The sequence below is a fragment of the Odocoileus virginianus genome, chromosome 5, assembly GCF_023699985.2.
Source record: "Odocoileus virginianus isolate 20LAN1187 ecotype Illinois chromosome 5, Ovbor_1.2, whole genome shotgun sequence".
Lineage (NCBI taxonomy): Eukaryota > Metazoa > Chordata > Mammalia > Artiodactyla > Cervidae > Odocoileus > Odocoileus virginianus.
Window position 1 is genome coordinate 86,120,075 of NC_069678.1, and position 22,410 is coordinate 86,142,484.

The following is a 22,410-nucleotide window of genomic DNA, read 5'->3' on the forward strand; positions in this document are numbered from 1 at the left end:
GGACACTAATTGTGAGACCACTTGTTGGTATTCTGGAAAGCAGAAAAGTGAGTGCAAGTCACTCAGTCGTGTCTGACTCTTTGCAACCCCCTGGACTATCCAGTCCATGGAATTCTCTAGGCCAGTTTACTGGAGTGGATAACCTTTCCCTTCTCCAGGGGATCTTCCCATCCCAGGGATCGAACCCAGGTCTCCCACAATGCAGGCAGATTCTTTACCAACTGAGCTATCAGGGAATCCTGGAAAGCAGAAAGTCCTGCCAAAAAACACACTACCTATGCCTAAGGATAGGTTGAGGTCCACTTTGTTCTCTTCTTTTTTTAGTGAAGAATTTGGTTTTCATTATATAAGAAGTACATGCTCATTACTGAATTTTCTTAAGAGATAAGCAAAAATAAGGAAATAAAAATTGCCAAAATTCTCTCCAGAGGAAACTACTTTTTGAATTTTGGTATGTACTAGTTCAGGTTTCTTATAGATGTGAAACCTGTCTACAACAATGGACACCTCTATATTCAATCAAGAAAAATTGAACCAACTTAAATATTCATCACTAGGACACTAGTTATATGAAAAATCTGTATGGATATTCACACATACTTTTACTTTCATATGCTGCTTCATTACTGACTTTTCCATTCAACAATAAGTTATATGAAATAATAGTACAATAATATTTTCTCCCTGTCCAACTGGCAAAAATAAGAATATCATGTATATAATAAGTACTGTTGGGACCCAAGAAAGAGGCATTTTAGTACTTCATACACTATGAAAAAACATAAACCAAGAAGAGCTGTATCAGGTAGGAATTTGGTCAGCTACTTCCTCTATCCCATGAACATTAGATGTGAATTTTAATACCAATGTTATCATCTTTCATGTCTTTACTTTCTTTTTAAGTATTTATTCATCTGGCTGCGTCGGGTCTTAGCTGTGGTACACAGGCTCTCTGCTGCAGCCTGCAGGCTCCTCTCCAGCTGTAGCACATGGGCTTCAGAGCACAGCGGCTCTCCAGTCATGTCACGCACAGGCTGAGCTGCTTTGCGGCACGTGAGATGTTCCCGGAGCAGGGATGGAACCCACGTCCCCTGCATTGGAAGGCAGACTCTTAACCACTGGGCCACCAGAGAAGTCCCTATACTTTCATCTTTGTTGGCCAATTCCCTCTTTCAATGATCCATCTTTGTAAAATATCACGTGGGTTCATAGCTGGGAGACAGGAGACAAGACAACTGCACACTCTGAATCACTGAGCAGCAGCTGGGCAGTGACCAGTCACTGGCAGAATTTGAAAAGAGTGATGTGATCAGTCACTGTATGAGCATCTGTTATTTGCACAGCGATTTATGAACTGAAGAGCTAGCAGGGAACTTGTACTTTATGCAGTTACACATATAACATATTTTGGTAAGTGAAATTTGAAACTGCTGAGGCGCTGGTGTTATTAACTAAACCAGGGAAACTGAAATGTGTGTATATCAGAATGGTGCAGAGTGAGGACTGCTGCCAGTACCATGTACCCATCAAAGAAAATGAAGATCTATATACACAGACAGAAAGAGAGCTCTAAAACATTGTTAAATGCAAAGATAACATCTAAGAACATTATATAAAAAACTTCCTGTTAAGGTAAGGAATATTTTTATATGTATGTATATAGATTGGGTTCATTAACTCAACAAATATTTATGAAGTACCTACTCTGTGACTAGCATTGTTCTAGGCACAAGTCCCATCAGTGAAGAAAATATGGAAGATCTCTGTCCCCTTATAACCTAAAAGTTTTGTCCGGGTGATAGATCAGAAGTAAACAAATAAACAACAAGATAAACGGAGGGCTTCCCTGGTGGCTCAGACAGCAAAGATAAATGCAGACAGTGGTAAACGCATTTGTACAGAAAATAAAATAAGGTGATGTGCTTCACTAAAGAGTGACAGGGGGATGCTATTTTAGCTGATAGTGGTCAAAGAAGGCCTCTTAGGAACCAGTCATGTCTACAGAAAACCACCTTAAACTGTTTACAAAACAATGCAGAGAACAAGCAAGCAAACAGCAATAGTGCAATGGCAGGTCAGGACATGTCTACAAAGACACAGCGATATCACAGGAAGAAGAGGTCTTAAAAGAGTTTGGCTTCCTTAGAAAATGGTATACAAAAAGTGACTCGGTATGAGCTGAATTAAAGCCCAAGGTACCTACACATGTCACGTTGAAGAGATGCATCATTTCAAATAAACAGGAAGGAGAGAACAGACTAATTACTGAGAAAAAGTCAAAAACAGTGTCCCAGCATCCACTACAGGCAAAGTCTCAGATCTAAGGCTTTGATTCCAACATTGTTCCTAGAATTCCCAGAAGAGTGGGCCGCCAACTCAAGGAGCTCAGTGGAGATACTAGGAGATATATTTGATACATGTGTATCACAGTGATTTGCTTAGCATTAAGTTCAACAAAATTCATACTTCACTTTTCACTGATTGCACAGAGTGGTTTCTAAGAATCAGATGCCTACCCAGAGGCTACATTACCTAGCTCCCTTGCATCTGAGACTAAGTGACTGGTTCACCAGTGAAATGTGAATGCCAAGGACAGGTATCACTTCGGAGCCAAGGGAGTTAAGAAGGGGATGCACTTTCTCAACCCTCTCATTCCTTTTGCCTGTTGGATGCAGAGAACATAGGGGAACTTAGGGAATGGCAGAGCCATATAAGAAAAGACTGGGTCTCTGGCTTACCACAAAAAAGGATGTCACCTGTTGACTCCCAAAATACTCACACTGGACTATTATGTGATTGAGAAATAAACTACTGTGATAAACCATTGAAATTCAGGAGTTTACTACAGTAATGTGCATTATCTTAACATAAGTGGATGAGAACTACACAGAGAAGCCTTCATTAGGTAGATGCCAAAAAATTAACTTGAGTAGAAAGCTGGCCAAGGAAGAAGAAAAGACTGAAAATATATGCTAATGAATGACATACCTCATACTCTGGTCCAAAGCCAGCATAACCACAGAAGCGCCCAGAGAGTCTCCAGAGGTACGGAATTCCTCCAAAGAGAAGAATAAGCTGTAAAACAAAGCATATGTTGGTCACATTTAAGCAGTACTAGAAACTACCATATGAGAGTATGTTAAAAAAAAAGAGAGAGATCGATCTATCTTATTTAGGATAAAATACACATTTAGACAAATACAAACCAACTGATATACTAAGGTTAGACTGTTAAGCAAAAGTTTTCTGCCTATACATTTTATATGGATGAATTGTATATGTTATTTTATCTCAATAAAGCTGTTTAGAGAGAGAGAAAAAAAAAAACTGTTGTCAAAAGACCACAAAAGACCTTAAGAATCAGGAACTAAGCTTAGAATGACTGAGTCAACTTATCAAAAATCCTATGAGTGACAGAAATGGGATTTAAGCTGGGCTCTAGGGCTCCATAACTGGCTTCTCCTTGAAAGGAAACAGCTCTCTCGGTTAGGACAAAGTATTAGTATTGGTGTAACTAAACATGTCCACCTACCAAACCTGGGGACAGAATAGGCTATCAGAGTCATCTTTCAATAAGGAAAAAAGTGAATCCTGAGGTGGGAATCAGGGTTTCACAGGAGTAGGCCCCTTTCTCAGCACCACCCTTTGTCTTGAGCAGATAAAGAGAACAGAGATATCCACCAAACCAACAGGACATATGAATGAGGGAGCAGCTCTTAAAATGTGAAAAGGATATATGCTTCCGAAACACAGCTTCTCACAACAAATACCAAGTCTGTGGAAGCACTTTGGCCAGAGTCGTCAACATATTGTTTCTTCACCCATGGAGCCTTGGAAACACAATGATGACACTCCTTGGTTAGAAGCACAATATTCCCATCCATTCAGACATGGTTCCTTGTGGCTTTGAGAGTTTGGGGCATTATTATATATTGCACAGGTGTCCTTCCAACCCACTTTCCATTTATATATCCATAAATAACATAGCGGTTTGGCGCTACTGGTATCGTTTTGTTGCTAAGTCATGTCCGACTCTGTCTGACCCCATGGACTGTAGCCTGCTAGGCTACTCTGTCCATGGGATTTCCCAAGCACGAATACGAGAGTGGGTTGCCATTTCCTTCTCCAGGGGATCTTCCCAACCCAGGGATCAAACCTGCATCTCCTGCTTGGCAGGAGGATTCTTCACCACTGGAGCCACCAGGAAAGCCTAATACAATGGTTTACCTATGCCTTTTAAGAATATATATAAATGAGATCATATTGTATTTGTCATTCTACAACTTACTTTTTACACTCTACATCTTTTTAGATACATACATGGTGAGTTTTAACTTTATTTGGTATCATCAGCCTGTTCTCTAAAGCGTTTATACCAAATTACACTCCCATTAGAGCATTCCTGTTTTCCCCACTATCTCACTCATACTTGATCTATTCATCTTTCAGATTTTTTAAAATATTTATTTGGCTACCTCAGGTCTTAGTTGCTGCACGTGGGATCTTTCGTTGCGGCACACAGGCTCAGTAGTTATACTGTGTGGACTTAGCTGCCCAGCAGCATGTGAGATCTTAGTTCCCCAACCACGGATCGAACTCACATTCCCTGCACTGCAAGGCAGATTCTTAACTGCTGGACCATGAGAGAAGTCCCCATCTTTTAGAGTTTTACCAGTATGCAGGGGATTGACATAATACCACAGGTTTCAAATATGGTCTCTGGACAGCAGCATCAGCCTTGCCTGGGAATCTGTTAGAAATACGTCTCCAGCTCCACCCTAGAACCAGAATCAGAAACTGGGAGAGGGGCCCGAGAGTCAGTCTCCAGTTATATGTGATGTACAACCAAAGTCTGAAAATCACTATTTTAATAAACCGCTTTTTAAAAGTAAGGCCCCCTTAACTCTACATCCAGTCATTTCCACTTTAACTAACTCAATCTTGGATATAAACTATTTTCCCAGAGGACATGCTTTGGCACCATTTTATGTGGTATATGCTCCACTTGTTGAACTAATTGACTTGGAATGGCATTTCCTTCATCCTGTTCTCAATACTAATAAATAATGCAGAATTAAGGATTTATAATGCTTTGGGGAAAAGGCTGGGACACCTATGATTAAAAGTCCAGCTTTTAAGTAAGTATCAAGGGTAGCTTTAATATGAACTCTGAATGCATTTGGAAACAGCTATTGCTAATGTTGTTTAGCATGCTTTGGGGAATGAAAAACAAAACACAGCCAACGGTAAAGTTTCTCTGTATAGACAGGATGTCCTTCAAAAAGAACTAATGATGCCAAGAAAAACAAGTCAACCTACCTGCTTTCACATATATTATTTCACTAAAGTCTTGAAAAGGAGCCAGGCTAGGGAGCACAGTAATCTCTATCTGATAAGGCGACTGACACTCAGAAATGTTTAAGTAACTTGCCCAGAGAAACCCAATGACTAAGTCATTGCTTTGTGTTGAGTACTGTACTAATTGCTTCATTTATATTACCTTACTCAGTCCTTGCCACAAACCATATGAAACATGGTATTAATCAATCTGCTTCTCATCTTAAAATAGGAGAAAAAATGAGACTCAAAGAGGATGAACTGCTCACTCAGAAGTGATCAGAAATTAGAGAAGCTAGTTTGAAATTCTTCCACTCTACCCTACTCTACTCTCCAACCATTTCATTCCATTTCTTGAGAGGACTCTTTAGTGACACCTATGAGATACCAGGAAAGTTTGTCTCAGAGAGGGGAGACATTTCATATCTGGGTGCTCTGTCACATTTGTGTGAGCAGTGGCATCTGTAACTGGTCACATGGGCCTCTTACGTTCCCTTGGGTAGAAAGTAGCACAGCAAAAAAAAGTCTAATTTAATCTTTGTACTTTTCCTTTGTAACCAAAGCTTACAAACCAATTAATTTTAATCAACACAAAATGGGAACTAATGAATTTGCTTTCAAACAGAACAGGATTTCAAAGTAACATAAAACGCTTCTTATCTAATGGCAAATATAGTTTGCTAATTCCCCAAGGGTAAATTTACTATATCCATGTTGCAGTCCCAAGAGTTTCAAGAATGGTTTCTTCTTTAGATTCAGAAGAACAGAGTCTGAAACTCCATTTTCTCATTTGGCAGTGAGTGTCACCTGGCCATTATATGGTCAAGCTGTTTAATTTCTCTGAGCCTTTGCTTTCTCATCCATAAAAAGAGAATAATAACGCCTATATACTTTCAACCTCAATGTGTGTGTGGCTAAGTCGCTTCAGTCATGTTCAATTCTGTGCGGCCCTATGGACTGTACCCCCAGGCTCCTCTGTCCAGGGGATTCTCCAGGCAAGAATACTGGAGTGGGTTGCCATGCCCTCCTCCAGAGGACCTTCCTGACCAAGGGACTGGACCCGTGTCTCTTACGTCTGCTGCAATGACAGGCCAGTTCTTTACTAGTGCCACCTGGGAAGCCCTTCTAGAACCTCAGAGCACTGTTGTAAACATCAAACAAAAAAATAAATATAAAAGAAATATATGAAGTGAAAATCACAACCCATACAATTATTATGAAGATGACTGTTACTGTTCCCAGCTTTAGCCCATCAGTACAGCTTCTAGTTTGAGCCGTAGCACATTACAAAGGTCTCTCATTCTATATATGGATTCTCCCTACCTCTGTCATCTCCTAGAACAAACTGAGCCATTCTCATGGCCACTAAGCATAATAAACAAGCTACTACGCATCTTTCCTAGAACCGATTATGTGACAGCTGAGGAGACTGAAAATATTTCCCCTGTCATTGTATAGTGGCCTTGTAGGGGCAAGTGAATGAATTTCAAAGAATCAAACATCAATGAGGGAAGAGGACAGTGTCTAAATTCTGCCCTTCTACTTCCATCTGACGGCAGATTTCCTACTTGGACCATGTCTCTGATAGAAGAAATGCTTCAGATAAATTAGCCAAAACCACATACAATCCACATATATCACACATGTATACCTTTCCTGGCTTAGCTGGAAGGGACTGAGTTTTAATATTAATCCTCAATATCTCAGTAAATAAACGTGGCTTAGACTAGTAAAAATATAATAAAAAGTCAATTCTGAAAAGACTAATTACTAGGAATCACTCTGTACCCTAAAAGGCAATATAATTTTATTTTTCAGACCATTTATTAATTTTTCTAAAATGCCAAGATTTAACTTTTCCAGAATCTTTGCCATTTTCCATACTCTTAAGGATATTAGAGAGGTTCCTAACAACTCGGTTCTAACCATACTAGTCTTAACAATACATGTTTGTCAATGCAAATTTTGTGACTTACTAGACAATTCCATAATCATTTAACAAAGCCACAAACAGCTGGTTTCTTTAACTGATTAAACAATTATGGTAGCCAATCTCAATTACTTTCCCACGTTTGTATTTTTGCCGTAAGCTTCTTTGCCTTAAACATGTTGCTGCAAACATTTTCATTGCATAACAAACTGGCTGTAAGTGAAATTTCTTGTGAAAGATAAAACAACTGGTTGACAGTTTGGTTTCAACTGCCTAAAATTAGTTAGCATAACCTGCAGTTAGTGATGTTATTGATGGTTTTACTGAATTGGCTTCTTACTTTGAAACACACTACTTCACAGGTGAAAGAGGTATTGAGCGTCTCAAAGGTGCACAGTTGAACCCATATTTTCCATAGAATTTTGGAACATCTATCAGTGGACATATTACAGTACACCAGAAAAAAATACAGTATAGAGGCTTTAACAAAGCAATACAGGGCTCAGTTACAAATATGCATCCTAGTATTTATAAACCAATACTTCTCTTAACAAAGGAATAAGTTTTAGTGAAAAAGTGCGATACTAAACAATGAAACAAATCAACAAGAAAAAAATGTATACAATACTATGAACAAAAGACTTGGAAGACAAAAATGTTTATATACAATTCACAAAATAATATTAGTTCTTACACAGTATTGACATGAATTCACACACATTTTAAATACATTCAAATGTTCTACATTTTGCAATAATGTCTTCTTAATTTTGGTATTAATTTTACATGCTTCATTATGTCTTTTTTAATGTCTCTCTTATTTTTCATTATTTTATCTTTTATGGCAAAAATGCCTTACAGTCAATTGGTTATGTGAAGAAAATGTTTGCAGCAAAGATGCTTACAGTGAAAGTACCTAAAACCTTATTTTCAATTTAGGAATCTTTCTCTTAGTGATACTAAGGGATCAAAAAGAGTTCTGGAGAAATTATGACAGAGTATTCTCTCAAAAAGAATATAAAATGAAGCCATGAAAAGAAACAGGAGACTTAGTAATAGGCACTCAAGTAATAGGCACTCAATCTGAAAAGGTTATAAGCTGTAAGACTGCAATTACATGACATTCTGGAAAACATAAAACTATGGGAATAATAAAAAGATCGGTTGTCGCTGAGGATGAGAGGGCAGGCAGGGACGAATGGGCAGAGCACAGGCCAGTGAAACTATTCTGTATGGTACAGTAATGGTGAATGTTTGTCATTATACTTTTGTCCAAACCTACAGAATGGAAAACACCAAGGGCAATGGTAATGTAATGATGGATTCTGAGTGATAGCGATGTGTCAGTGTAGGTTAATCCATTTAAACAAACATGTCATTGTGACTCAGGATGTGGACAGTAGGAGAGTTCTGCACATATGTGGGGGCTCGGGGTGTATGGGGATGTCTGTACTTTTCACTCAGTTTTGCTGTCAACCTAAAACTGCTCTAAAAAATAGCCTAGTCTATTTTTTAAAAAAGAATATATACCCATTTTTCATGAATATAAACTTGTGGATTCTATTCAAGTATATATCACTCTATATTGTACTATTTATCAATAGTAGCTCTTAAAAATGTCAATAAAATTTAAGTTTTATAACTTAATTTTGTGCCTAACGAAATAAATAGAGTATGGTGTTTTGGCTCAGTTAGATATATGATAGATACATAGAATGAGTCACATTTCAGAATAACAGAATGGTGCTGAGTTTTAAACTAAGTTTTATAAATGGATAAAGAATAGCAGATCTGTCTTTAAAAAATAAATAAAAATAATAAAAATGTAAATAAAAGAATTCTGGGGGCACAGTGATAACCATGACTATGATGATAAAAAAACACAATAGACAACACTTACGGAGCATCTTACAGTGGATCTGGAATTGTTCTAAGCATCCTACATATATTAAATAATTTTCAATCCTCTGAACAACATATGAATGAGGAACTATTATTACCATACGATTTTAATGGAAAATTTTAGGCACAGAAATGCTGAATGACTTGCTTGAGGTCACAAAGCTAGTATGATTGAGCTCAGATTCAAACTCAAGCCACTGCAGTTCAGTCAGCTCTTAACCTCAACAGCATGCACTTTCTATTGCTCCTGCTGTTTACTTGCTCAGTCATGTCCAACTCTTTGTGATCCCATGGACATAACCTGTCAGGCTCCTCTGTCCATGGGATTTTCCAGGCAAGAATACTGCAGTGGGCTGCCATTTCCTTCTCCAGGGTTCATGGTTCTCAGGGGTGGAAAACCAAGAATCAGTCTTATGGGTGCGGTCGTGAAAAAATCTTACTCATTTTATGTGTAAAGCACACTTTTATATACACAAACAGTACAGAAACAGACATACAGATATCTGTGGAGGGGCAGTTAGGAAAATTGGCTAAAAAAGTACCAGGGTCAGGGGCCAGGAAAGATCACAAGAAGAAGACAGAGAAACGGCTCGGTACTGTATAGCCTCTCTTCTTTTAGTATGGAGAAAGACTGGCCCTGTTTTACTAAGTAAAATCTATCTGTCACTCATTACTTCACTCAGTAAATATGCATTATATGCTTACTATATGTCAGATACTAGCTATAAAATGATGAACAAGACTTTAAAGTACCCTGTCTTTAAGGAACTACCAGTCTGTAATCCAAACAGGCAAATTCAATACAATGTGCCAAGTAAGTACTCTGATGGGAATAATAATGGGATGCTGCCTAACCCAGACTTGAGGGATGGGGAAATTTTAAAGAATTTCTTAGAAAAGATGATGTTTCAGCTGGATTCTAGTGAAAGAATAGGGATTAATCAGGCCCCAGTGCAAGAGTGGACATGATCGGGGACAGGAAGGGCAGCCCAGACAGAGATACCAGCATGTGAAAAGACTCAAGGTCATAAGAAACCAATCTGGGTGTGAGATGGACAATAAAGAAGTGGGAAGAATTTGGGGGAAGGAATAAAAAGATGAGGCTCAAGTAACCAATGCCCCAGTCAAAAGGACCTCTTAAATCATGCCAGGAAATTTAGACTTTACTCTGAAGGAAACAGTGGGCCAGCAAAAGGTTTTATGCAGAATAACATGATCAGAATTGTGCTTCAGGATTCCTTGGGCTGCAATGTGGAGAAAGGGTTAGAGTAGTGAAGCAAGAAGACAAGCTGAAATTGTTACAATAATAGCTTACAATGTAAGGTTCTTTTTCATACATGGCCTCAGGGTGACAGTTACCACAGTCCACAATTTTCAACTGTTTATAGACAGTTATGTTTCTGCCTCTTTTGCTCCCACTCATTACTATCAACAATAAAGGTTAAGAAAGTATTCTGGGATTTGTAGGTGTGGTACCTACCCTCTTTTGTGTCACAAAACCCAAAAATGAAAATAAACATTACAAGGTATTAAATAATTTGAGAGACTGTCTCTCCAAGAAGTAAGGTACTCACAGTGCCTTCAACCTCTGAATAGAGTCCTGACCAGAAGCTGAAAGTACTTTTATCCAGCTGATACAGTCGAGATTTCTCAAATGTTTCTGAATCCATGATCTGTCCTAACTCCAGCGGTACATGAGTTGTAGTTTTATATACCCGTCTCTGAAATATTTTGAAGAAAACACCTTAAGGAAACAGTTAAGTCAACTTGTTACTTATTACAATAGTTGTTTACAATGAAACATTGACTGGCTTATAACATTAACTTGCCACTTAAGCCTGATGAATTTGCTCTCAGCTCAGTTCCATTCAGTTCAGTTGCTCAGTCGTGTCCGACTCTTTGCAACTTCATGAATCGCAGGATGCCAGGCCTCCCTGTCCATCACCAACTCCCAGAGTTTACCCAAACTCATGTCCATCGAGTCAGTGATGCCATCCAGCCATCTCAGCCTCTGTTGTCCCCTTCTCCTCCTGCCCCCAGTCCCTCCCAGCATCAGGGTCTTTTTCAATGAGTCAACTCTGCATGAGGTGGCCAAAGTATTGGAGTTTCAGAATTTGCTCTATACATGCACAAATACTGCATTTGGTCAAATACACTGACCACTAAAACAACTGGTAGAAGAAAGTAACAGGAGAAAACCTGAAACTAGTTGACCAGGTGAAATTAAAATCAAAGCTGTCATCACACTTAAGTTTGCACAGGTAAACCAAAATTGTAACATTACAAAGGCTACCAATCATTCCAGGAATAACATATACCCTATAACACAGAAAACAAATCTCTGGATAGAAGAAAGTAAATATGCTAACCATGGGTATTAACAGCTACTGGAGCTAGTCATTAAATTTGATTCTAGAAGCCAAATTAAGGGAAATTTGAGAAACGACAGAAACAGATCAGGTCTTCAAGAAAGAAACTTATTATACCAAACTCTAAAAAGTAATTTCAGCCCATGGTACATAATAGAGGGAACAGATTCCAAATAATATAATGGACAGCATTTTATACAATGGTTTTGTAACAAATGGCTTTTCTGTATTATTGGACACCTTAACAAACCCTTGATAACTGGCATTACATTAAAGCATAATTGAATAAAGAAGACTACCAAAAAGTAGTTACCATAACTAGGCTTATTATTAAAGATAGGTAAATGTTCAATACCCCATCTTCAATTTAGACACTAGATCCTGTGTGCTTACTTTCTGCAAAGGTACTTCTCTAGGCCTCAAGATTCTGTACTAATGAAGCTATCCTAAGAGCTTAGTCAGAGAACCTAGTGCTATATAGTTTAACACCTCTTTGAATATCGCGGACTAAAAAAAAGAAATCTAGATAGAATCCAGACATGACATAGAAAACTTAAAATTTTGATTTAAAGATTCATATAGAATGCAATCTGAGAGGAAAAAATTGCAGAGGAAAAAGAAAGTAATGCTAAAGAAAAAGGTTCCAACAGTTAAAAAAGGAAAGGTTTTCCTAACCATCACAGGTGACAATTCAGTGCCAGCATAGAAGAAAACCAGCAGTGAAAGACTGGTCAATTACACTTAAAAATCTATCTTACTTCAAAGTTCACATTTCAGGAATTCCCTGGTGGTTAAGTGGTTAGGACTTCTGCCCTTCCACTGCCAGGGTGAGTAGGGAAACTAAGATCCCTCAAGCAGTACCGTGCTGCCAGAAAAAGAAAATTTCAGATCTGTAATCCATCAAACTGTTAATTCTGATTATCTCCAGGGAACTGTTACTAGGTAGTTTTCACTTTCTACTTTACTGTTTGAACAAAAACAATAAATATGCTTTTAAGAAAATACTGTTCTTTAGGCAAAAACCAACATACTTGTTTCTTTTTTTAAGGGAAAAGAGTTCAGGTCCTTGGAAGGACTGAGAAATCTTTATTTTCAGAAAACGGCTTTCCTAGTCCTACCGTTAAACAAGACACAAATGTCATTGGGAACCTGTGATTCTAAACTTTCAGCACCTTCCTTCTAAAGGCTTATGGGTTGCTGCCAAACATAAAGGAGGTAAGTCTGGGTCCGAGAATCTTCAGGAAGCTGTGGGGCAGGTACAAGAGCTCAGGGCTGACAAGGCGGAAGCCCTGATTCCCCTTTTATCAGGCCCTAAACGGCCTGGGGCCTATGACCACGTTGCGGAAAACATCCTGAAGCACCAGATTCCCTCAAGGCCTACCCCGCCATCGGGCCAAGCTAGGAGGCTCATAGGGACCCATCAGGTCAAGGCTGCTGCTGTGGCCGCAGCAATCATCCAGGGACTTGGAGTGGAGAACGAGGCTGGCCGAAGGCAGGCCGGGTGTCGGGGCCAGGTGGGCCCTGTCTAGGCTCACCTGCCGCTGTGCTAGGAAGGTCTCCCAGAGATACACCGTCCAGGAGAAGAGCAGCACGGCCCCGAAGATACGCTTCTCGGCCGGCATCTCCCACATCGCGTCCAGCAATGCCCACAACCCCATGGCCACCCGGTTCCGCCGGCTCCTTCAGCGTGCACTGGTGCCACACCGACACCCGTCCCCGCAGAGAGTCCCCGCAGTGTCACAGCAATACGCGTCCCTCCCGAACGCCTCTATACCGACACCCCGCCCATCCCATTCTCTCCGCTCAGCCCGCAGTGTTACACAGACACTCTTCCCCATACTGACGCTCCCTAGGGCCGCCTAGTGTCTGCTGAACAGGACAAGCCCCGCCTTTCTCACTTCCGGCCCGAAGAAGGTCCAGATGCCGATTTCCGGCCTCCGCCAGCGCCAGCGTCTGTGTTGCTGCGTTGCACCAACATTCCCACCCTCCACTTCACGCCGGGTGCCTGCTAAGTGTTCCGGTTTCCCTTCTATCCGAGGCAGTGAGGTGGAATCTCCGCTTTCTAGCCTCCAGAGGGGAAATTACTTCTTGTTCCGGGTCTTGTCCTAGTTGGGCTACAACCTCTCCTGCACTTTCCGCGGCCAGGACCAGTCCACTGTATTTGGGGCTAAGTGGGAACGAACAGAGTGGACCGCTGCTCCAGCCCTGAGGAAAAACTGAAGACGAGCCTGCTTCCCAGGCTCTAGGAATCATTCCTTTAAACTGGTGCTTCGCAGAGCATGGTGTGCATCCTGGGGAAATTTTAAGACTAAAGGAATAGTTAAGAGCGGGAGTAGACATTGTAAGTGTAGTATTTTTACTTTATTGAGCTGTTCTGAATTTAGGCATGTTAGAGAGTGGGCGGTAGTAAGGAATTTTTTGTTTTCTTTTGCCACTTTGTACCAGTTAGGTTCACAAATTTTCTAGAACGTCCCACAGAACTAAGGAAAACACCTCACTTACTTTACAGGTTTGTTATAAGAATACACCTGAGGAATAGCCAAATGGAAGAGGTAAGCCACGGTATGGGCTACCGGGTGGCTTAGTGGTAAAGAATCCACCTGCCAATGTAGGAGACACAGGAGTTGCAGGCTCAGTCGCTGGGTCTGGAAGATCCCTTGGAGGAGGAAATGGCAACCCACTCCAGTATGTTCACCTGGGAAATTCCATGGACAGAGGAGTCTGGGGGCGAGGGGGTTGGGGCGGGGGGCGCTAATGTCCATATAGTCTCAAAAGAGCTGGGCAACACTTAGCGACAACCTCCTAGAAGATCTTAGTTCCTCACCAGGAATTGAACCCAGGCAACAGCAGTGAAAGTCTTTAATCCTAACGGGGGGCTTTGCTAGTTGCAGCAGGCTGGTTCAGTAGTTGCAGCATATGAGAATTTTCATTTAAAAATCTCAAGGCAAAAAAAAATAAATAAAAACCTCAAGGCTCCCATCCCAAGTGAAGTCAGAGGTGGCATTTTGCCAAAGAGAGTGTGCCCTGGATTAAAGCAAGGAGCTAGGTTAGACGTATCTGAAGTGAAGGAACTCTCCTATACCGTTTAAACTTAAACTGAGAATTTAAATTAATACAGCCACTATGGAGAACAGTATGGAGTTTCCTTTAAAAACAGCTACCATATCCTGCAGTCCCATTCCTGGGCAGATATCCAGAGAAAAACACAGTCTGAAAGGATACATACACCCAATGTTGCCTGGAGCACTGTTTACAATAGCCAGTGCAGGGAAGCAACCTAAATATCAACCAACAGAGGAACGGATAAAGAAGACATGGTGTATATATAGTATATATATAATGGGATATTGCTCACCCATTAAAAAGAATGAAATAATGCCACTTGCAGCAACAAGCATGAACCTAGACATTGTCATACTGAGTGAAGTCACAGAAAGAGGAATATCGTATGATATTGTTTATATGCAAAACCTGAAAAGAAGTGATACAAATGAACTTATTTGCAAGACAGAAGCAGACTGGCAGACTTAGAGAATAAACATGATTGGTTCCAGGGGAGGGGGAGAATAGATACATAGATAAAGCTGAGTCCCTTTGCTGTGCACCTGGAAGTGTCAACAACAGTGTCCGTCAGTTACACTCCAATATAAAATGAAAAGTTAAAAAAAATTACCTAAAGTGAAAGAGATTTACTCCTTATCCAAGAACAGATTTCTATCAAAACTCCGTGCCATGTGTGTCTTGAAATTTACAAATGAATTGTGGTCACAATAATACCTGTTATCACATTGATTTGACTTGAAAATTTTTCTGACTGAAGTCCGATTTAACTAGTTTGACAAAGGAACTGGCCTTGCTAATTTCCATGATTCTTATTTACAATAAATTGAGCTGCAGCTAAAATATATTTAAAGTGATATTTTAATGCTAAAGATGTGTTGCAATTAACAGTATCTCGAATTTATCATCTCTTCCTAAATGCCTCTCAGTGAGAGTGATCAGGATAATTAAAGGTCCCTTGAGAAAGTTAACAAATCTAATGACAGAATAACAAATTTTTTTGCATGTCAAATGGTTATAAGTTCTTTGCTTTCAACAAAATTAGTAATGGAGCTAATTGACTTGTCAGCTGAGGAAGGAACACTATTGGATTTTTGACATAAAGTCAGAAGGTAACTGTCCAATGAAAAAAATGGAAAACCTAAAAGCTGAGAATTATCTCTTTTTTTTTGAGGACATTGCTGAAGACTATAACCTGGGAAGGCCTCTCAGAACTCTGAGGGATTGTTTCTAAGAAGTAAGGGGTAAGCCAGGATAAGCGAGGTTTTGCTGGGGAAAAAAAGCAAAACAAAACATGTAGTCAAACACGAAAAGATTACTGCTCAGCACAAAAAACAGGCATCTCAAGTTAATGGTTTCAGTGCTTCTCTATGAATCAGTTCAGTTCAGTCACTCAGTTGTGTCCAACTCTGCAACTCCATGGACTAGCACTCGAGGCTTCCATGTCCATCTCTAACTCCCGGAGCTTACTCAAACTCATGTCCATCAAGTCGGTGATGCCATCCAACCATCTCATCCTCTGTCATCCCATTCTCCTCCTACCTTCAATCTTTCCCGGCATCGGGGTCTTTTCCAGTGAGTCAGTTCTTCGCATCAGATGGCCAAAGTATTGGATTTTCAGCTTCAGCATCTGTCCTTTCAGTGAATATTCAGTACTGATTTCCTTTAGGTTGGACTGGTTGGATCTCCTTGCAGTCCAAGGGACTCTCAAGAGTCTTCTCCAACACCACAGTTCAAAAGCATCAATTCTCTATGAAAGGGAAGATGTAAGATTCTGGGCTCATTGAAATTATTCCCTTTGATATAACGTCTTACTATCTAGAGCCAGTATGCTCATTTTCTCCATCCTAAATTCCTTTCAGGGCGCAATATTGGGGCAGCTGCAGTAGCTATTGGCTTGATGGCAGGCAACAGTCTGTGTTTTTCATGTTGTTGTTTTCTCGTTTTTTGACCAATTGCAGCTTTCAGGATCTTAGTTCCCTGGCCAGGATTTGAACCCAGCGCCACTGTAGTGAAGCACAAATCCCTCAGCACAGGGGCAGCAGGGAATTCTTGCAGGCAACATTCTTTGTTTACTGAAATAGCCAGCAGCATTTTTTTTGTCCATAAAACCAAAGAACTGATTAATATTCTTCTTACAAAACTACCAGCATTATCATATATTTTTGTGAGTAATATTCCTCAGCACTGTATCAGCTAAAACAAAGAAGAAATAAAATTGAAAGGGAAACCTTTTATCTAACAGCAAGAAATAGTCATTCAGATACATGAATTAATTGGTAGAGAGGCCCCATCTATCTCACTGAGAGTTGCATTTCCAGTAGAATTTTACCTTTTTTGTTTATGTATTATCAAATTTGTAATCATGTCATTTTGAGCAGCTACATGTTAAAGATGACTATAATAATTATTTCAGAAGGATTCTTTCTAATACAGTCATACAATTACAGAAAATATTTTAAAATTTTACCTATATACATATTTTTATTGCAAAGATGTGATCAGTAAAATGTTTTTCAAACATAAAACATATTACATTTGGATACCATTCTATGGGGAAGTAGAACATAAATATAAGTTATAAAAGAACGGTGTAGAATTACAGAATGTTGAAGACCTCATTTATGTAATTTTAAATGGTTGATGGTTATTCAGTTGTTATGTAGATCCTGTTGGAGATATTATGATGAATGATTTAAGTTTTATCTTAAATTGTCATTGTTTACAATTTACAGTTACATCAAAAAAGCAAGAGAGTTCCAGAAAAACATCTATTTCTGCTTCATTGACTATGCCAAAGCCTTTGACTGTGTGGATGACAGCAAACTGTGGAAAATTCTTAAAGAGATTGGAATACCAGACCACCTGAGCTGCCTCCTGAGAAATCTATATGCAGGTCAAGAAGCAACAGTTAGAACTGGGCATGGAACAACAGACTGGTTCCAAGTTGGGAAAGGAGTACATCAAGGCTGTATATTGTCACCCTGCTTATTTAACTTTTACGCAGAGTACATCATGAGAAATACTAGGCTGGATGAAGCACAAGCTGGAATCAAGATTGCTGGAAGAAATATCAATAACCTCAGATATGCAGATGACACCACCCTTATGGCAGAAAGTGAAGAAGAAGTAAAGAGCCTCTTGATGAAAGTGAAAGAGGAGAGTGAAAAAGTTGGCTTAAACTCAACATTCAGAAAACTAAGATCATGACATCTGGTCCCATTAGTTCAGTCGCTCAATCATGTCCGACTCTTTGTGACCCCGTGGACTGCAGCACGCCAGGCCTCCCTGTCCATCACCAGCTCCCGGAGTTTACCCAAACTCATGTCCATCGAGTCGGTGATGCCATCACTTCATGGCAAATAGATGGGGAAACAATGGAAACAGTGACAGACTTTATTTTGGGGGGTTCCAAAATCACAGCAGATGGTGACTGCAGCCATTGAATTAAAAGACGCTTGTTCCTTGGAAGAAAAGTTATGACCAACGTAGACAGCATATTAAAAAGCAGAAACATTACTTTATCAACAAAGGTCCGTCTAGTCAAAGCTATGGTATTTCCAGTAGTCATGTATGGATGTGAGAGTTGGACCATGAAGAAGACTGAGTGCCAAAGAATTGATGCTTCTGAGCTGTGGTGTAGGAGAAGACTCTTGAGAGTCCCTTGGACTACAAGGAGATTGAACCAGTCCATCCTGAAGGAAATCAGTCCTGAATATTTATTGGAAGGACTGATGCTGAAGCTGAAACTCCAATACTTTGGCCACCTGATGTGAAGCACTGACTCACTGGAAAAGACCCTGATGGGGGAAAGATTGAAGGCAGGAGGAGAATGGGACGACAGAGAATGAGATGGTTGGATGGCATCACTAACTCTATGGACATGAGTTTGAGTAAGTTCTGGGAGTTGGTGATGGACAGGGAAGCCTGGCGTGCTGCAGTTCATGGGGTCGCAGAGTTGGACATGAATGAGCAACTGAACTGACTGACAATTTTCCAGGATTAACATACATTGCAACTATTCCAATTTATGATGAAAACTTTTAGATGTTGTTCAGTCACTAAGTCGTGTCTGACTCTTTGTATCCGCATCGACTGCAGCACACCAGGGGATGTGCTGTCCTTCCCTGTCCTTCACTATCTCCCATAGTTTGCTCAAATTCATGACCATTGAGTTAGCGATGCTATCTAACCATCTCATCCTCTGCCGCCCTCTTCTTTTGCCTTCAATCTTTCCCAGCATCAAGGTCTTTCCTAATGAGTCTGCTCTTCAAGGTTAGGTGGCCAAAGCATTGGAACTTCAGTTTCAGCATCAGTCCTTCCAATGAATATTCCGGGTAGGTTTCCTTTAGGTTTGATCTTTCAGTCCAAGGGACTTTCAGGAGTCCTCCAGCACCACAGTTTGAAAGCATCAATTGTTCGGTCCTCAGCCTTCTTTTAGAAGACAATTTAGATATCAACTTAAAAATGCAAGGAGATAAACATTTTCACAAAATGCTCTCTTGGACTTTCATTGCTGTGTCCTCTTCAATCTTGTCTCGTCTCTCTGGGTCCATCCAGCCTGCTGCATTTAGTTCAGAGCCTCACAGAAGCCCCTGCCACCTAGGCTAAGGGTACAGATGTAGAGTCACTGGTTGCATGCTAGGACTTCACAGCTACACCACATGTTAGTAACATAACACCTCTGTGCATCATTTCCTTATCAGTAAAATGAGAATAATAGTATTACCCCGTCATTTTGTGAGGATTAAATGAGCAAAGTCATGTAAAGCACTTAGTCATGTGTCTGGCTCTGAGTAAGTGTCCAATAAGGATTAACTACTAGCTCACCATACTTCGGAGAATCGCACCTTAGTTGATCTGTCACCATTAGTCTGAGGAGACGGGATCAGAAAGCTGGTATGAGATTTCTAAAAGTCAAAACTGGAATTCAGTCATTTATTTAATAAATATATGTCTGCTAAGGTGATGGACAGGGAGACCTGGCGTGCTGCGGTTCACGGGGTCACAAAGAGTCAGGCATGACTGAGCAACTGAACTGAAGTACTAGACAGTGTTCTAGGTGCTGAGGATATTACAATGAACCAAACAAAGCCCCTTCCTCTCCTGAAACTTTAATTTTCGTAGTGGGCTGAAATGGATGAGGAGTTGATAGCTAAGAAGCATATATACAGCAGTAAAAGCTGAGGATGTCATAAGTTCTATGAAGAGAAAGTAGGGAAAGAGGGAGGCAGTGTGTCGGGATGGGCACTACTTCATATTAGATGGTCAAGGAAAACCTCTCAAGTTGTTCAGCAAAAAACTGGGTCACCAGTCTTTATGGTGGGTATCCAGCCAGAGAACACAACCAATGGGAATTCCCTGGCAGTCCAGATGAAACTGTCCGTGTCAGATTGAGACTTGAACCCTGGCAAAATCCATGGTCTTCCATCTAAGATCACACACCTGATTTCAGAACTTAGTGAAGCTCAAGTCTTCACTTGATGTCTCATCACAGAAAGAATTCCTTGAGAGACAAACTGATAGGCAAGAAGTAGATTTATTAATATAGGAAGCTTGTAAGATGAAAGTGGGCAGGTGAGGGAGCTCTGTCCCAAGGATTAAGTGGGCTACAGTTTTATAATCAAAGGAAAGTTTTGGAGTAGGAAAGACCCCCTTTTCTGAGTAGACATCAGGCTTACATCATTATCTCCTCCTTAATATCAGGAAGACAGTGTCTGACCCTATGAGGTCAAACTAGGGTTATCATAGTACTTATTCAAATCAGTAGAAGGGTAGTGACATTTTTCTTTCACCTAATGACCTGGAGGCATATCTTGTGCTCTTATTGGCTTTATAGTTAAGCGAGACTACTTAGTTTCATGACCTTGTTCTGTTAGCTTTCTTGAGTGATCATTTACATACTGTGGTCTCCCAAAATTTCCTAGAGTTCCCTCTATATATCGGTCCTAAAGGAAATCAACCCTGGATATTCACTGGAGGTGGCTTCAATACTTCGACCACCTGATGCAAAGAGTCAACTCATTGGGAAAGACCCTGATGATGAAATGGAGCAGGACCATATGGTCCTTGACCCCACACCATGTCCTCTGCCTGTCTTTTGCCTGTGGAAAACTTTAGTCAAAGAATAAGTTTAATCAGAGAAGTGAGAAATGCTGAAACAAAGGAGACTAAATGATAATAATGTAGTCTTTAAGCATAGTCAAGGACCTTTAGTTCTTTCTCAAGAGCTATAGATAATGTTCTGAGCCATATCCTGTGAGCTGTCTTACAGATACCAAAACGTCAGGTGGAGAAGTTAACTACGTGCTGACCAGACTGTACCCAGGACTTGAGTGAGCTGCCACAGTTCTGAGAACTGACCTCAAAGAAATGGGAGCAAGTGTACCCTGGAAATGAAGATTTAACTGTATCTAAAACAACCAAGATGATGCTGGTCACACCACTGATGACCAATTGAACATAACTGTTAGAGATGACTGTGCTGTTTCTGCATGTAACCCACTGCCCCCCAACCCACTCTATTTATAAAAACTCTCACCCCCTCCTTATTGGCAGGGAGCTGGGGGGAATTGGCCTTTGGACAGGTGTCTGCCACCTTCCCGCCCCCCCCACCCCACCCCCAGTTGCCAGCATCTGAAATAAAGCAAACTTTCCTTTCCACCAACCTGGTCTGCTTATTGGCTTTTGAGCGTTGAGCAGCTGGACGCCCTCCCCCGCCCCAAGCCCACACACACACCTCCTTTGGGTAACAATGCTGGGAAATATTGAAGGCAAAAGGAGAAGGGAGTTGCAGAGGATGAGATGGTTAGATGGCATCACCAACTCACCGGACATGAATTTGGGCAAATTCTAGGAGACAGTGAAGGACAAGGAAGCCTGGTATGCTGCAATCCATGGGGGTCACAAAGAGTTGGACATGACTTAGCAACTGAACAAGAAAAACTGGAACTTTCACAGCTACCTGTATAACTATTCTATTCTATTCCTATTCCCAGGTGGCACTAGTGGTAAAGAATCCATCTGCCAGTGCAGGAGACCTAAGAGATAGGGGTTCGATCCCTGGGTGAGAAAGATCCCCAAGCAGAGGGCATGGCAACCCACTCCAGTATTCTTTTGTTTATTTGTTTGTTTTTACACTCCAATATTCTTGCCTGAAAAACCCAATGGACAGAGGAGCCTAGCGGGCTTCACTGTATAAGTTCAAAAGGAGGCAGACATGACTGAAATGACTTATCACACACACATTTCCTATCACAGTGGTCAGGACTCTGCATTCACTGCTGAGGATCCAGGTTCAATCCCTAGTCAGAGAACTAAGACCTTGCAAGCCATGTGGTGCAGCCAAAAACAAAAACAACAAAAAAGACACAAGTAAGCCAAAGAGTGGAAGAAGGAATGATTTATTTCTTGCAGCAAGTAAGGAGAACACCATGGATTTTTCCTGTAGCAGTATCTCCCCAAACAGCAAAATTGGGCAAGTTTTGAACTATGGGAACATGCATATTCATGAAGGAACTCAAGCTAAAGAGAATTCAGCATAGAATTGGGACAAAGCTTGCCAGAACCCAAGCTTTAGTTGATTGAGGGTCAGAACACATCAGCATTATCATGCCTTAGGTTCCAACCAGTTTGGGATCTTGACATGTATTGACAGTTACCATCCTCCACCTGGGTGGAGACCTTGTGTGTTAGTTGCTCAGTTGTGTCCAACTCTTTGCCACCCCATAGACTGTTGCCTGCCAGGCTCCTCTATCCATGAACTTCTCCAGGCAAGAATACAGGAGTGGATAGCCATTACCTTCTTCAGGG

At 40.6% G+C, this 22,410-nt stretch overlaps 1 protein-coding gene and 1 long non-coding RNA gene across 2 annotated transcripts in view; one reads left to right on the forward strand and one right to left on the reverse strand.

Moving 5' to 3' along the window:
- ZMPSTE24 (zinc metallopeptidase STE24) overlaps positions 1–13,321 on the reverse strand; it is a 42,728-nt gene extending 29,407 nt beyond the window's left edge. Inside the window, exons 1-3 of the mRNA XM_020894093.2 lie at positions 13,074–13,321; positions 10,744–10,890; positions 2,989–3,075 (exon numbers count right to left, since the gene is read on the reverse strand). Of these exons, the coding sequence (XP_020749752.1) occupies positions 2,989–3,075; positions 10,744–10,890; positions 13,074–13,196 (357 nt within the window). The 5' untranslated portion in view covers positions 13,197–13,321. The remainder of the gene's footprint in view (positions 1–2,988; positions 3,076–10,743; positions 10,891–13,073) is intronic.
- Positions 13,322–13,363: 42 nt separating this feature from the next.
- Positions 13,364–19,093, forward strand: LOC139035271 (uncharacterized). The gene is made up of 2 exons (XR_011487932.1): positions 13,364–13,879; positions 17,334–19,093. It is a non-coding gene; the product is annotated as an uncharacterized lncRNA (long non-coding RNA).
- Positions 19,094–22,410: the final 3,317 nt, after the last annotated feature.